This window comes from Dasypus novemcinctus, chromosome 9 (assembly GCF_030445035.2).
Source record: "Dasypus novemcinctus isolate mDasNov1 chromosome 9, mDasNov1.1.hap2, whole genome shotgun sequence".
In the NCBI taxonomy this organism is placed as follows: Eukaryota; Metazoa; Chordata; class Mammalia; order Cingulata; family Dasypodidae; genus Dasypus; species Dasypus novemcinctus.
The window spans coordinates 92,130,317-92,147,031 of NC_080681.1; the positions used below are offsets into that span (position 1 = coordinate 92,130,317).

The 16,715-nt window shown below is 36.9% G+C and overlaps 1 protein-coding gene across 10 annotated transcripts in view; it reads left to right on the top strand.

Moving 5' to 3' along the window:
* FOXJ3 (forkhead box J3) overlaps window positions 1-16,715 on the top strand; it is a 153,707-nt gene that overhangs the window by 19,141 nt on the left and 117,851 nt on the right. For 8 of the 10 annotated variants that reach the window (XM_004477415.4, XM_071217511.1, XM_004477417.3 and 5 more), the window contains exon 2: window positions 2,473-2,533. In XM_004477415.4, coding sequence (XP_004477472.1) covers window positions 2,490-2,533 — 44 coding nt within the window. In that variant the 5' untranslated portion in view covers window positions 2,473-2,489. Of the gene's footprint in view, window positions 1-2,472; window positions 2,534-6,023; window positions 6,126-7,468; window positions 7,530-16,715 lie in introns of those variants that run through there. The other 2 variants (XM_058303787.2, XM_023584360.3) reach the window with 2 other exon arrangements.

Below are 16,715 nucleotides of genomic sequence, written 5' to 3' on the forward strand. Positions count from 1 at the left end.
CAGGCACCCAGCTGTTTGAGCCACATTAGCTTTCCAAGAACAATGGTTTTTGAACTTCATTTCAAGCTCATGGACCCCTTGTTAAGAACCCCTGATGTAGACCATGGGTGAGGTTGGCTGAGAGAATATTTGGTTCAGCAGAGCAGACACAATCAGATTGCTGCCTTATAATAATATAGAGAGAGTCCTTGATGGAGAAGGAAGATGAAGAGACTAATTCCTTCGTGCTCAGCTCTTTTATTAGGTTAGCTCCCCCCACAAACCAAGTAACTCACTTCTTTGGAGTGGGCTCCAAAGCCAGGAATATTCAGAGAAAAGTCGTTCCTTATAGAAACCAGGAGTTGGAAAGAAGTGAACTGCTTTAGCAAAGGCAGAAGTAGAAATTAAGACAAAAACCTTACAGCCATTCTTAAATGAAAAGGCCGTGTCATTTTATTCATGTTGTAAATACATTAAGGAAAGATGATAAGTTCAGTTTTGGACATGGCAAATTTGAGATTTCTAGGTGGAAATGTTAGATATTTATGCTTGGAGATGAGGAGATTGATTTGAACCAGAAATATAGCTTTAAGATTCATCTGCATGTTGATAATTGAAACTATAGGAGTAAGTAGAATCATCCATAAATTAGGATAGTAGAGAAAGGTGTCTAGTAATTCTAATCTCTGAAGTCTTTATGGATTTGATTCTGCTAACTGATGTTTCCGCTGTCTCCCGCTCATGCTGGTTTGTTTTCTTCTGGATTTAGTGATTTTTGATTGTGAATTCATTTGTCTTATGGGAATTCTTCTAGGCCTAGAACAAAGGTGCGTTCCCAGAGAGAATTTGCATTTGCTTCTGCCAAGGTTGGGTGGGGGACACTACTATTATCCTAGGATTAAAATTTAGGTGTGAAGCTTTTTGAACCATAATCTAGGTGAAGGTCAGTTTATAGTTGTGAAATATCAGGGGGAGACACTGCTATACTCATGTTATACCCTTGCTAGCACTCAGTGCCAAGATTAAGGCATAGTTTTCCTTGCAGTAGTACTCTTGGACTTTGCTTTTTGGACGTTAGGCCCCAGGAGGCCTTGGAATTGCAAACTCAAATTCCTAGTGTTTGACAAAATGCCCTGAAGGTGAAAGAAAGCTGATTTCTATGCATACCACTCTAGTTTTCCTCTTTCACTTAGTTTTTGGTCTTTGATCTTACCTTACTTTCTGTTAGGTTATTGATTCATTTATAAAGATTTGAAAACATTTTATCCAGCATTTTCGTTACTTTCAGTGGTAGGTTGATTAAAGCATACAGTCTGTCATACTGGCAGAAATAGAAGTGTCTGCCCATCTGTCATTTCAGTTTATGCAGGGACGATTGGATGCAGGGAATTTAACTCAGCCTGTAAATCAAAGATTATAAACTTGAGACAAAATACAGTATTTTGGCTCACATAGTATTTAGAAAATAAAAATCAGGAGATTTCAAATAAAATTTTGGATTTCTGCTTCTCTTGAAAAAATTTAACGTTCTTAATAATGCAGGGCTTTTACTCCTGCATTGTACCAACTGGTTAGAAGTGGGAGTAGTAGCTTTTCCCTTTATACTGATCTACTCTCAAGTTCTTCACAGTCTCCACTTCTGCAGTGCTTGCATATATATACATTCATATCCATTCTAGCTTCTCTCATTTATGTTACCTGTAGGCAATTATGGATCATCATTTGTCTAATGAAAATATTGATACTTTGCCTCATGCCAAGCAGTAGTGATAATAGATACTTTCACTTTTGTTCCTTAATTTATTTATTTTTAACAGCCGATCTACAGTTTATCCCTGAATAATAAGTAAAGCTATATAGGTGGCATTATCTCCATGTCACAGATAAAGAAACTGAGGTTTGGTGAGGTAACATGAAGTCTTCAAGTTTTCAGTATCACAGCTAAAATTTGTACCCAGAACTGTCTTATCAAAGGTTTTTTCTTCTGTCCCAGTGCAATTTTTTTTAAAGCAATGGAACTTGTTTCTTCAGAGGAAGTCTTAATGAAGACCAGTATATAAAACTGATAAAGGTAACACTGCTTTGACTGAAGAGCAGGTTGGGGTATGTGTGTATAATTATGTGTGGGTAGGATCCTGCATATCAGCTATGTAGTAGCCTTTTAGGTACCTCTGGTATCCCTAGAGTCTGCTAAACAGTTGGACATGCTGTCCTTTTTCTATGAGCATAAACATTTGTTAAATTTTATGAGATTTCCTCCCCTTTGAATGTCATAGTTAGAGTGTGCCTGTTTTCTTATGCTTCCTGGTATGTCTTTTCTGCAGTGTAGTTCTTAGTACCACTCTAGTAATTTCAATTCATGTGACTTTGTATTGAGATAATGTTGAATCCTTGAACCTTCTATTTCTGTTTTCAGAATGTTTTAATTAGAATTGTAATACCATTTATATTTATTTTGGAACATCTAATAACTAACTGTTCTTTACTTTTCAGATTTTCTTCGTGGCCAGATGGGTTTGTATGGACAGGCTTGTCCATCTGTAACTTCATTAAGGTGAGTCCTCTTTTTTGGGGGGGACATGTAACATTTAAAAGTTATGCTGATCAAGTTATATTGCAGTGAATTTCAAGGTAAGGTTTAGAATAAAATATTGTAGTTTCTTTAGTCATATGGAGTGCTGTTTGGTGGGGTGGGGAGATATTTTTGCTTATACAGATTTTTGTGGTAGTGGGATTCAGATTTGTATTTAATCTTCACTTAGTAAACATATTCTTGTTCAGAAAATATCAATTTTATACTTCTTTATCATTCCTTTTTTTCTCTTTACTAATCTGTTTTCCACATATTTTAATTAAAAAATATATAATACATTTAGATTGCCTTTATAACAGATGCATTAAGACTAAAGATACTAATTTTGAATCTCTTTTTAAAGGATGGTGTAAACATAATCCCTAGATTACCCTCATTTACAGTAAAAGTAAAAAAAACGTAAAAAGTAGGAACTAAATTATTATATACAACCCAGTGGTTTCAGAGTTTTTGAAGTCACACCTTTCTGCAAATTAAACCTTATGTGAAGTCCATTGAATTAATCTGGTAAATGTGGGGCTTTGCTGCTTGCTTAGGCTTCTGTATTCTACCCTCACAGTGGCCTCTGTAGGATCTCTGAAGTTCCATAGAGCATAGTTTGAAAAATAACCTAAACCTCATCAGTTACTTGAAATCATTCAGACTAGAATATAAGTGTTGATGGTAGTACCTACTAGTTGCATGTGATGTTTCAGCCTGCTGTATGTATCATTCATTCATTCATTCATTCATTCAACATATTAAACACCTATTATATTGTCAGGCACTATTCTAAGTGCTAGGGCTACAGCAGTAAATAAAACAGACACAAATCCTATAGTCATGGAACTTATATTCTGGTGGAGAGACAAGTAATAAACAAGTAAGAAGTATCTGTTAGAGAGCAACAGTGATAAGGGCTATGGAAAAAAATAAAATAGAGGAGAATTGGAAATATGGGTGTGTGTGTTATTTTAAGATAGGGTACCAGGGTTCCTTTTGAAGGAAGACTTAAAGTAGTGATAGATTGAGCCATGTATTGGATATGTGGACTATGAGCATTCCAGGCAGAGGAAGTCCAGGAAGTGCCAAGGCAGGGGGCTGCCTTGTATGTTCAAGGAACAATGAGGAGGTCAGTGTGACTGGAGTGGAGTAAGCGATGAAGAGAGTTGGAATTGCCCACCTTAGAGGAGAGAAGGATAGAGAGGAGGGATACAAAATTACTAGAGCCATGAATGCACAGTCAAGAAATTTTAGTTGTCTAGAATGCTACAAAAGAAAAACGAACAATAAAAAGTGAATTTAAGTACTTGAATTTTCTGTAGACAAAGGCTGGCTATTTTCTTCCTCAGTAGAAAAGTTCCACTTCATGACATTGTGGTATTTCTTTCCATGAGCATGCATCTTCCATCTTAAAATGAAAATAGATTGGTTTCTATGTGCTGGTTTTTCCCCCCAAGGGACAAACCAAGGGACACTTGTATAGCTCAAAAAATAACTTTATTTTTTTAATTATATTTTTCATCTCCAAAACTGCTCTAGGACTAATTTGACTTAACAGTACTATCTGCTGAATATGAGGGGAGGAGCCATTTTACCCCCTTTTAAAAAATATTTAACACATTGGGCATGGCAGCATCAGGGTTTTTGCAGACTTAAATCTTCCACTGATTGGGCTTCCTTAAAGATATTTTAATTGTGGGATATACACAGAGAATCAGATCTTAAAATAATTGGCTGAGATTTTAAATCCTCTTATTTGAATATTTATGTTTTGGTTAAGCCTACATATGGCATTGGGATAGGAATAATATATCTCTCTTTTTTTTTTTTTTTTTCTCAGTGGAATTATTGAACTGGAAGGGATGATGAGAAAGAATACATACCATGAGTTATTTCATAATTTGCTTACATTGTGTTACTGTGTGTAGTATTCTATTAAAACATTTCTTATGGATATGGTTATAAATTTGGTATTTCATTCATAATATGAGAAGCCCTTTAGCATTTAAGTCCCAGTATTTAGTATCCTTTTATATGTCTTTACTTCTGTATTATTCCATATGCTTTATTTGAAGCAGAGACTTCCATTCTCAAATGTGAGTGTATAGAAGACCATTGTATCCCTTTTATTTTTCTAAGTGTCAGCCTGCGTTGGTTTGAGATAAGGGAGGAAAGAAAAGAATGACTGTTTTGCGTGAGTAAAACTGGTTATTTAAAATTGTAATAAATTTTAGTTTACTTTTCCATAAAATCTCCCCAAACCAGAAACAGCTTCCCCATCCACACTACCCAAATAGGAAAAGAATTAGAACTGTTGACGTAACTCACCTGCCGACAGAATACATGTGTAGCTTGCTTGTATGCCCTACTTATCTTGTATGTACTTCCTGTATATATAGAAAGTGGTCAGCCTCAAGCCAGGAAGCATATAAGTCAGTGGAGAAAAACTGAAGGTGTGGCTGGGAATGAGAAAATGGATAGGCAGGTGGGGATTTGTAGGCAGGCAGGTAAAAGTGAGAGTGGATCAAACAACTTATGTGTAAGTGAAGGTAGGGAATCAAATGAAAGTATGTGTAGTATACGCTTATGGGTAAGAAAGAGTTTAGTAAGTTAATTAAAACTTCCCCACTCTCCCATTAAGGTAAATAAATTACTGTTTTTTATAGATGATGTTGGATCTTTGTTTAATTTGAATGTGTTAGGATTATTTTTAAAATTATACTTATTGTGTTTTTATGATTAAAAAGTAGCAGAATGGGTATAACTCAGTGGCCAAGTGCCTGCTTTGTATGTATGAGGTCCTGGGTTTAATTTCTGGTACCTCCTTTTAAAAAAAGAAGGAATGTATGTTGTAGAAAATTTGAAGACAGAGCTGAACATTATCACTATCTTCAAATATCATTTTCCACTTGTAACTCCTACATGTGCATTAGAAAAAGGCCCCCTAAATTTTCTTTAAAAGGAATGGTTACAAATGGTTTTACAGTGCTAGCTAAGGGATGCTCTTTAACTAAATTGCTCTTACCAACACTTTGATCTTCTTTACTTGCTAGTAAAGTAGAATTACATTTTAGCAAGTTGTTAAAATAACATTTTACTCTATGTAATTAGACTATTTCCTTGTATCACTCAGGGTTATGTGGGAGGCAGATGCCATGCCTATTTGAATGGAGATAATTTATTAGAAAGACTCATTAACTAGATAAAAAGCTGTTAGCTGGGTAACACAAAGGGTAAAAATAAAACTGTAAGATACCATGGAGATAGACAATATAGAATGCATCTGCCATCCTTAGGACTTAGGGAACAAACTTTAGGAAGGGCCCTTTGGAACTGAAACTCAGACCTCTGAGGAGAAGGTGCTGCATGGCTTGTTGCTGGTATCTGAGCTTGGGGAAGGGTCCCATGCCCCTGAGTCTCAAATGTGTCATGAGAAGATGCTAGCTAACTTATGTTTGTTTGTCTTGAGTGGGTTATGATGAAGCTAGTTCTGCAGATGTTGGAAGACTGTAAACTGGATCCATCTGTTGCTATGGGAATGACCTGTTGGAAAGAAGAAACCATTGCTTGGGTAATACTCTTAGGAAGCTGAAAGAATAGATTAAAAGGCACATGTCTCTTCCTTTTCCATCCTTGCAGTCTGTCTTTAGTGCCCTCTCTTGGCAGAGCCTTATAAGAAGCCAGCTGCCAAGACTGAAATGTGGTTTATAGAACCCCAGCTTTAGCACCACAAAGCAGAGTATGGGGAATTGGTTTAGAGCAGAGGTAAAGTAATTTAATTTCCACACTTGTTCCAGCAGACTGCTAAAAAGTATAGTATAAAAAGGTGCTTTCTCAGATCTATTTTACTGTCATCATTTATGTGATTTTAGTAGAGTACCTACATGCTTTTAAATAACCCTTAAAAATTGGAAAGCATGTAAAATTATGTTAAAAATTACATTACATTTATGGGAAGTGAGTGTAGCTCAGTGGTTGAGCACCTCCTTCCCATGTATGAAGTCCCAGGTTCATTCCCTGGTACGTCCTAAAAAAACTTCTATTTCGAGTCACTTATCATCTAAATCTACTGCATTCAAATTCCTGAGTTTGGAAAGCAAGGGTCTAGATAGAGATACTGGGTCATCCAAGTCTATTCAACTCTCCCTTAGCTTTTGTTTATTTGGAAATGCCTTAATTCTTCCCTCATTTTTGAAAGACAGTTTTGCTGGATATAGAATTCTTGGTTGGCAGTCATTTGCTTTCAACATTTTAAATTCTTCTCACTGCCTTCTTTCTTCCATGGTTTCTCATGAGAAATTGACAATCTTATTAAGGGTCCATTGTAAGTGACATGTTGCTTCTCTGGACATTTTTATATTTTAGTGTATTATTGCTAGAATTTAGACCCTGAGGTGTCTGTTCCTTAAGCCTGTATCCCGCTCTTATTTTGATGATGCTTTCCTTGAATGCCAGGAGTTAATTAAAAATAAGGAGGAGGAGGAAAAAAAGAAAACTCCTTTCCCAGTCTTTGCATATTGATCTGTGAGAGTGGTCTCCCCAAGGCTTATCCATAAAGTGAATTTGGAGAATGCCTCCAGCCAAAATATATGCTTCTACCTGATCCTTTCTTCATATGCCTGCTGTCTTGGCAGGCACGTGTGGCCCTAGGAATTCTCCTATTTACACAGATGTAAATGTTCCCTCTTCCCTAGGAAGCAGTTTACTGGTGGTCCTAGGCACTGTACTGTATGTCATACAACCAGCAATTCCTTGCCCCAGGCAGCATAACTTGGCTGCTCTTCCATATTGCTCTGTAGGAAAGCTTGGTGAGCCACATTCTACACAGGGCAAGTTCTGGGACAGTGTGTCCCTTAAGCCACCATCAGACAAATTGGGCCATGCTCCCAGTATGTGCATGAGGACTACTCTGCTCCTTCTGGAACTGGGACCAGGGATCCATGCTGGGAGTGTAGGCCTGCTCTGTGCTGAGCTGGTGAGGGGTTGGGAAGGTGGGGTGGGCAGCCAGGGCACTAGGAGACTACTGCTTTTAAGTTGCCTTTTTCCTGCTTTGGTGCTCATCCTGTTTATGCACTCTTTTAACTGTTTTCTGGAGCTTTTAGAAATGTGTTTCTGTTGAGTCTTGCTGGTTGTTGAGAGCATCTGTGGGGGGGGACACAGCCCTGAAGTGTCTCTTGTAGTTTTAATTTGCATTTCCATAATGACAGTGATGTTGAGTATCTTTTCGTATATTTCTTTGGATTCATATATCTTCATTTTTGAAGTTTCTTTTCAAATCTTTTGCCCATTTTTCAAAATTGGTTTGTTTTCTTACTGAGGTTTGATAATTCTTTATATATTCTGGATAGAAATCCTTTATTAGATATAAGCTTTTCAGATATTTTCTTCTAGTCTGTGGCTTGTCTTTTCATTCTCTTAGCAGTGTCTTTCAAAGAGTAGAAGTTTGAAATTGTGATGGTGTCCACTTTAACAGTTTTTTCTTTTATGGATTATGCACTTTTATGGTATATCTAAGAAATCCTTTCCTAACCAAATGTTACAGTTTTTCTCTTATGATTTCTTCTAGAAGTTTCATAGTTCTAGTTTTCACATCTAGATCCATGATCCATTTTTCAACTTTTTGCTAAAAAATTGAAAGATAAGTCATTATTTTTTTCTCATACAGATAACCAGTTTTTGCATCATTTTTTTTAAACATTTATTTTTTTCCTGCCCCCCCCCCCATTATTATTTGTGCTCACTTTCTGTTCTCTGTGTCCATTCCTTGTCCTTTCTTTGTGTCTGCTTATCTTCTCTTTAGGAGGCTCCAGGAACCAAATCCGAGATCTCCCATGTGGGACAGAAGCGCCCAATTGCCTGAGCCGCCACCACTCCCCACCTTGTTGTGTCTCTCATTGTTTTTCCTCCCTGTGTGTCCTTGTTGTGTCATCTTTGTCATGCCATCCCATCAGGTCAGCTTACTATCTTGCTCATCTTCTCTAGAAGGCACCAGGAATCAAACCCAGATCCTCCCATGTGGTAGGTGGGCACCCAAACACGTGAGCTGCATCCGGTTCCCTGCATCATTTTTTAAAAAGTCTTTTCTTCCCCCCTTGACACTTTGGCACTTTGGTTGAAAATCAGTTCACCATATATGCATGGGTCTATTTCTGGACTCTGTTCTGTTGATCTGTCTTGATTACTGTAATTTTATAGTAAGTGGAAATCTGCTTGTCTTAAGTCTTCCATGCTTTTCAGCTTGAGATACCTGATAATCCCATATCTACTTAGTGGCCAGTTGAAAGTTGGCATAAAGAGATATTTTCTTATTTATAAATTACCGAATGAATTTTTAGAAGATAGTAAATAACTATGGCTTGAGCATGTGGGAGATAAGTAGTTCTATTAAGAAATTACAGAGCCTTGAAGTATCTCTTTAAGGACGAAATTGCTATGTTTGGAGAGAAGTAAAAGGTAATTAAAGTCTGTCAGAGGAAAGTTGAGAAGCTTTGGAATGATGGAAAGAAATAGAAACTAGAAACAGAAGAATACAGGGTCTTGGAGCCAGTAATAGAATATGCAAATAAAGGTTTTCAGCAGAGAGACCCCCTCAGAGTCTAATAATAATTTAATAGATGGGTGTCTTTGAGCTGCAGCATCTTTGCAGATTGGCGATTGGTAGAGCTGCAGCATCTTTGCAGATTGATAATTGGTAAGTGTTTTAAGCCCCCAGCAGCACTGGAGTTTCTATGAAAGTTAACTAATCATCTTAGGACTTTTTTACATTATGGAATCATAAAGATAAACTGTGTTGATAGACTGTGTAAGGTGATAACAATTGATGTGCTCTTACAATAGAGGGTCTATTTATATTTTTAATTGTAGGTAGGGTTAGTTAACTCTTATGAAATTAATAACTTTTTAGGATTCTAACTTAACTCAGTCCTTATTTTTCTGAACTGCCTCAATGAATATGCCTTTAACTAGTTTAAGTCTCATTTTTCTTTCCTCAGTGACTGTTTTAAAGTTCAGAGTTGAGTGTGTCTTCCCTACTCATTTCCTTCTCTGTCTACCTACCTCTTTAATTTTTGGTCCATTTCTTATACAAAGTTCCAAGGGAGAGATACCTGAAGAGATGTTAGCCAACTCCAGCCCAGGTGTTGGGGTTGCCAGCAAAAGTATGACTCACAGTCTCTGATGGAAAGATGTTTTATTCACATAGAGGAGAGACAGAGCCAGGTCCCTTTCACTAGTGCACCTCTGTTCCCCATACCCAGTAGGTCTCAATACGTGGAGATGTTCTTTGCACGGCACCTATCTCTTGTGTTGGTGCACTACTGTAGTGGGGGAACCCTACTCCCTACCCAAGGACAGATATACCACTGGGGTATGAGCTGGATGTTATAAAACATGCCCACCAGAGTCAGATTATCTCCAGTGAATACTGACATATGCCTAGGACAGAAATGTACCAGCAAGCCCCTTACCTTCTAGGGGATTTTAGTTTATCCTGTCAGATTGACATACCTAGTCAATAGGATGTGTTGGATAAGATACATATGATATATTTGTGGGTCCTAGGGGAAGATGGTAGGCCATGTTAGGACTTCCTCCTAGCACAGAAAGTTAAGTGGTTTTGTGTTTTACCTAGCTATACTTGGAATTATAATGAGAAATCTAAAAGTAGCTATTAGAATAACCTCCTGAGAAAAATTCTAGTGCAGATAATTTATAAATATTACAGATATGCCATTTTCAATTTATGTGTATCAGATTTTCTAAGAAGACTTAACAGGTAATTTTTTTTTCCCCCTAAAGATTTATTTATTTATTTTATTTCTCTGCCCTTCCCATCCCCCTCCCCCCTTGTCTGCTCTCACTTAGCAGGAAATTTAGAGATTGTTTTGTGGCCTTTTGACGTTCTTTGCACTTCACGAAAAAGCTTGATGTTACCTCTTTATTACCAGAGGAACTTACATGTTACCAAAGATTTTTTTATCTGTGATAGAACTGAATTAAACTATATTTGTTGTGCCCTGTACATTGTGGAGTCTTAGTTGACAAAGGAGAAAACAAGCAAACTTTTTAAAGGGTGTAACAATAATGATTATAATTATAGTTGTCATTTACTGAATGCCTACTGTGTGCCAGACATTCACAGTTTACTAGGTATTCCAAATACGTTTTGTCATTTATTCCTCAGAACAACTCTTATGAGGTTTAGAGGTTTGTTTGACTTGTCCAAGAACTCTGGTATTAAGTACCAGAGTAAGAATCCAATCCAAGTATCTGAGTGACCTCAAAGCCCTTATTCTCTCCATTACATTATACTGTATAAAAAATAGTGGTCTTTAGTCTTTGAAATGGGAACTTATAACATGGTTCTTAAATATTTTTGGTCTCTTAAAACTGATTCAGTAGCCAAAGAGTTTTTGTTTATGTGGGTTATTTTTATTGATATTCATTGTATTAGAGATTAAAACTAAGAAAAATTAAAATCTCTTAATTCACATAAAATGACAAACACTATTTGTTAACATAAATAACATGTTTTATGAAGAATAACTGGTTTCCAAAACAAAAAAAAAAAAATAGTGGGAAGATTGTCATTGCTTTATATTTTTGCAAATTTTCTTAATATCTGGCTTAATAATAGGAGACTGCTGGATTCCCATATCTTTTTCTGTATTCACTGTTATGAATACATCACATAGCATCTGAAACACTCCATTATACACTTGTGAGAGGGTGAAAATGAAAGGCAAATAGCATCTTTTTATAAAAATAGTTTTGACCCTCTGTTCCCCCGAAAGTCTCTGGACCATACTTTGAGAACCACTGAATACATGTAGCATCATACATAGCAGCTTAAGCTTTATCATTTCTGTGAATCATGCTTAACATTAAAACATAAGACAGAATCTCCTTCCATGATGTTAGTCCTTTGATGGCCTTGATGCTAAACTTACTGGGTTAATGCCATGGAGGCAGAATATGTGGAGATAAAACTGATGGTGGGATATCCAGTAAATGTTAAATGGTGAGCTAAAACAGTTTGGTTATAGAGAGATCATTATAAACACTTTAATGAAACCAAATGAGCCAGTTGACACATGTTACTGAGAGGACTTTTGTTGTTTTAACTATTCTGTCTGGATTTTTAAATAATAGCTGCAAGGATGGTTTTGAGTGTTCTTGTGTGAAAGGGACTGGTGCACAGCATTTTTTCCAACCACTCAGGCATAGGGATTCCTGAAGGTAGTATGATATTTAAGTGCAAACTACAGTATTTACTTAAGCCAAAATACAGTGCAGTGGGCTGAATTCTAAGATGAAATGCTTAGTTTCCTCCTTAAGTTATAGGAAAGAATAGTTAAAGATGGGAGTTATACTTATAGCCTAAAACTTTTGACCATGTGATCTCTAAGTTTGTACCAAATGGCGTTCCATCTAAAAGTATGGCTTGTATTAATTTAGAATACAATTTTATGAATTTAAGTTTTGTGGAGAAATTCAGAGAGAATCTAAAGAGCAGTATATGTATTATAGTACTTAAAACACATCCTGTGAAAAATGCTGGACTTTTAATTTTTAACTTAGAGAAGGGATCCAAATGATATTATTATTGTAAAATATGTGAGGAGTCATCATGAGGAGAACTCTGACCACTTCTCATTTTCCAAGATAGAATTTAAGGAAATTTTCCCTCCCTATAGTAAGAGAGATCTAGATTAGCTTTTTAAATAATTTTCTTAAACACAGTGAATTGCACACAATATTGAAGGCTTAGGGCAGCGTGAGAAGGCATGAGAAAGGTCAGAAAAGTGTGTCACATACAAACAGTATAGACGTTTTGTCAGGAGCAAGCAGGCTCTGCACCAGTAAAGTGGAAAAATTTATTCCTTTCTTTTCCCTCTTACACCTTAGTCACTGTTACTAGATACCCAACCTGAGCTTTTATGCTTTAAAAGCTATGGATTTAGAACTCTTATTGAATAAATAGGATTTTTGTGAGTTGCTTCAGGAATCATCTTAATATTGAGTACGTTCTCAATTCTCATATGCAGTCTACAAACAAAAATTTAAAACAACCCTTTCTGGGTAACTTTTTTAGAGTGAGTAATTGAATGAGAGGAGGCTTATTTCCATTGAGGTTACTAAATGATGATTATGTGATTTAGGGCATGTGAAACATATACTAAAACTAAATAAGAATGGCAGTCACTTAAAATAGAAAATCCTGAAGAGTATGAATTTAATAATAGCTAATAACATTTATTGAGTGCTTAATGTGTGTTAGAAATGGTTCTGTATGATTTGTATGTATTAACTAATTTAATCCTCACAGCAGCCCTTTGGGGTGGGCACTATTTTTATCTTCATCTTACAAATGAAGAAACTGAGGCATGAAGTCACATAGTTGAAAGTGGAAGAGCTGAAATTCCAATCCAGATGGTCTACTCTAGAGCCTGTGTTCTTAATCACTGACTCATATCTTTACTGATGTGTAGATCATTGACTGTGCTATTTTGCTGAAATTGAACTAAGAATAGAGATTTTGATTTTGCTGGCATATGATAACTATTTGGAAAAAAGTAGCACCAACTTTGTATTTGCTTGGAAATGCCTTCAGTTTTTACTTCATTTAGAAAGGTTTTGTTTTTAAATTCACATGGAACATATATAAAATCATTCTGTAGTAGATTATTTTATTTCCTTTTAGGTTTCTGTCACATCCTGCCCCTTGTGGCTACCCAAAAATCCATATGTACTCTTCTTATATATAGAACTCACTTAACCCTTTACCAAGGCAGACAACCCAGAGTTTAATCCAGTCATTATATCTAGCTGAAAATCTGAGATTTCTGGGTACAGTCCCTTTCATCAGACCCCAGAATGGCTTTTTGTAGCTTTTGAAGACCTATAACCCAAAGAAATGATCTGCACTCTATAGACGTGAATATACAGTGGAGAAGGAGTAGGAAAATAGCAGTAAAAGCTGTCATTCAGAAAAAGAGATAATGGGAACTACTCAGTGGTCATTAGTCTATATCTATAGTAAAATCCTTCTGGGTAGGAGTGGTAGAGACTCCCTGACAGTGTAGTAAGTTCCTCAGTTGAAGAACTCATCTGTGAGTTTCCTGTTCTCTTCTTTGGGCAGACCTCCATTGTCCCCTGTGGCTTCTGGCATGGCCCTCTATCCTCCATGGTCAGATCCAAGATGGGTATATGTAAAGATACCCTTTCTGGGAAATACACAGCTTTTATAGCTCACTCCTTGTTGATGAGCCAGGGTATTATTTTAGAAACTTAAAGCTTTTGCGGTCTAGACACACATGCACACACGCACACACACACACCCCAGCTAAAAACTTAAATTTATATACTTTTTCTTATTTGAGTTACCGTTAAAGGATTTACCTAGACAGAAGGTCTGGCATTTACTTACTGCTCTTTGTGCTCTGCTTATCCCAAGAATTTCTAACTTTTTTTGTTGTAGCCACCTCTTCATTGGTCTGGTGAAGCTGATGAATCCTTCTCAGAACAATGTTTTGAATCTGTAAAATAAAATGCTTAGAATTACAAAGGAAGCAAGTTAATTATATTGAAATACTGTTATTAAAATATTAAGTTTATGATATGTTTTTAAATTAACACATTAAATGAAAGTTCTAGAAGCAAGTCTTAATAAACTTATAATTTCTAAGTAATGAGTTGAAATAGAATTTTGAGGTCTGCAACATTAGTTATGAGATATGAATGTATTTGTGACTTTTATTTATGGCAAGGTCACAGGTACCATTAATGCCTCTGAAGTTTGTTGTCTACTTTCATAATTAAAGGAAATGCTAAATATCAATTACGGACTAGTGAAATAAAGAATATATATATATAGTTTTTTAAGGTGTTACCTGGGATTGAACCCAGGACCACGTACGTGGGAAGCAGGTGCTCAATCACTGAGCTACATCTGCTCCCCAGTGAGAGTTAGTTTTTTTGTTTGTTTATTTTTAGGAGGTACCGGGGATTGAACCCTGGGCCTTATACATGGTAAGCAGGCGCTCTACCACTCAAGCTACATCTGCTCCCAAATATATTTTTCTCCATCCAAGTTCATTGATCCCTTTTAGCTTGTGAGTTAATAGTGGCTCCCATGAGACCATTTAAAATAATAGTCTTGGGTGGAAAGGCAACACTCTTGTAACTTTGTGTCTTCTAAGGCTTCGGTTTTGCAGCTACCACCCAGCTACTTCAGTTTGGACTTCTGAAGCAGTTACTGTTTTCTCAGCCTTGCAAGGATTCACAGTTCTAAACTCTCTACAAATGTTCTGTACTCTTAGCTTAAATTTAAATTGCAGGCCATAGGCAGAGAGAATCTCCCTTAGCAAATCTGTGTTTTCTCCATCTCTGCTTGCAACTCTATTTGAAGTTTATTTCTGTCTTAGGACTTTGCTTAGCACACGACAACATTCTAAATTTTTCCTACCATTTCTCTCTGTGCTCTAGGCCCAGTTGGCATTGGGCTTGTCTTCCAGGTTTTCCAGATGACAGTTTTACCAAATTTTTAATAAATGTCACCAACTTTCCAACCTTCAATATCAGAGTTCTTAATGTTTGCTTCATCAGTTCCTCTTTTGAGTGTCTTATTTTAAGTTCTGTTATTGGACCACTCCGTTTCCACATCTCATGTCCTATATTGGTTAGGAATTGCATTAACCTGCTGTTAAATACATTTTTTATAGTAGTTAAACACAAAAAACATCTGGAAGGTAGGCAGCTGTATTAGTCAGCCAAAGGGTTGCTGATGCAAAGTACCAGAAATCTGTTGGCTTTTATAAAGGGTATTTATTTGGGGTAAAAACTTACAGATTAAAAGGCCCTAAAGAGTCCATCTCAGGGTACCATAAGAGGTACTTTCTCACCAAAGTCAGCTGCCACACACTGAAGCTAGATGGCAGGCATCTCTGCCTGGGTGCTCCTTCCATTTTCCTCTTAAGGCTCCATAGGGGCCCAGCTTCTGATCTCAGCTGTAGGCTGGCGTAGAACTCATCTCTCAGGGCTTCCTCTATCAGTTTAGCATAGGACTCTTTCCAGGCTTTTTCAGCTGCAAACTGTCAGGCAAATTGCTCATCTCTTCCTGGGGCTCCAGGATCAAAACTGACAGAGTTCTCTTTCTCTTCTTCGTGTGTCTTCTTGAGTGAGTGCCCATTTATATGTGCCCACCAAGGGGGTGGGTACTTAACCTGAGTCATACCTTACTGACATGGTTGAATCGAAGGCCCCAAATTGATTTAATCAAGTAAACTTAAAACCCTTGAATTTAATACAATCAAAGCGTATCACACCCAGGGAACAGACCAGTTTACAAACATAATCCTTCTCATTTTAGGGCATCATAAATAATCTCAAACTGCCACAGCAACTGAAGGCTGGAAAACAGCTTCACAAACTCATCAGGGATCCAGATTACTTTCTGCTCCTATATCCTTAGTATGTGACTTTCATTCTCAAGATCATCTTATGATTCCAGATGGCTTCTTAGAACCCCAGCTATTGTGCCCATATTCTAGAGAACAGGAACGGCAAAAGGTACAGTGACATCCTGAATAATATTGGAGGTTGTATTCCTAAAGGAGAAGGAAAGAACATATATTTAGTGGCAGCTAAGTAGTCTGTGCCACAGCTTCCTGGTAGCCTTGAATACTGAGATATTGCAACAGGAGTGATATAGCACATATTGACCCCCAGAGATGCATGTATCAGAAACATCTAAGAATCACTGCTGAGATAATTACAAGGATTTCTTTTGAGTTTTCTGTTGCTCAATTTTTCACATGCCCCATGTCTTAAGATAAAATGCTAGGAATGGAGTGGGAGGATTCAGGAATATCTGGGTCACAATCATTATCTGCATTACTCTTATTCCTTTTATTTTTCTTGCTGTCTTCCTCTTAACCTTCTTTTAGGGATCCAAGAATATTGCTACCCGTTTTCCATACTTTTTTGATACCGTTGAAATGTGAAAATTTTCTCCTTAAGCCTTTACCACTCTCAGGGAGTTAGACAAGCTGCAGAGGGAAGCCAAGCAGTGGGCTAAGGAGCTAAAACACACATTTGGGATCACATCAGTGCCATTGTTTCATAAAATGAAAATTAGATTTCCCACCGTTTCCTACCCTAT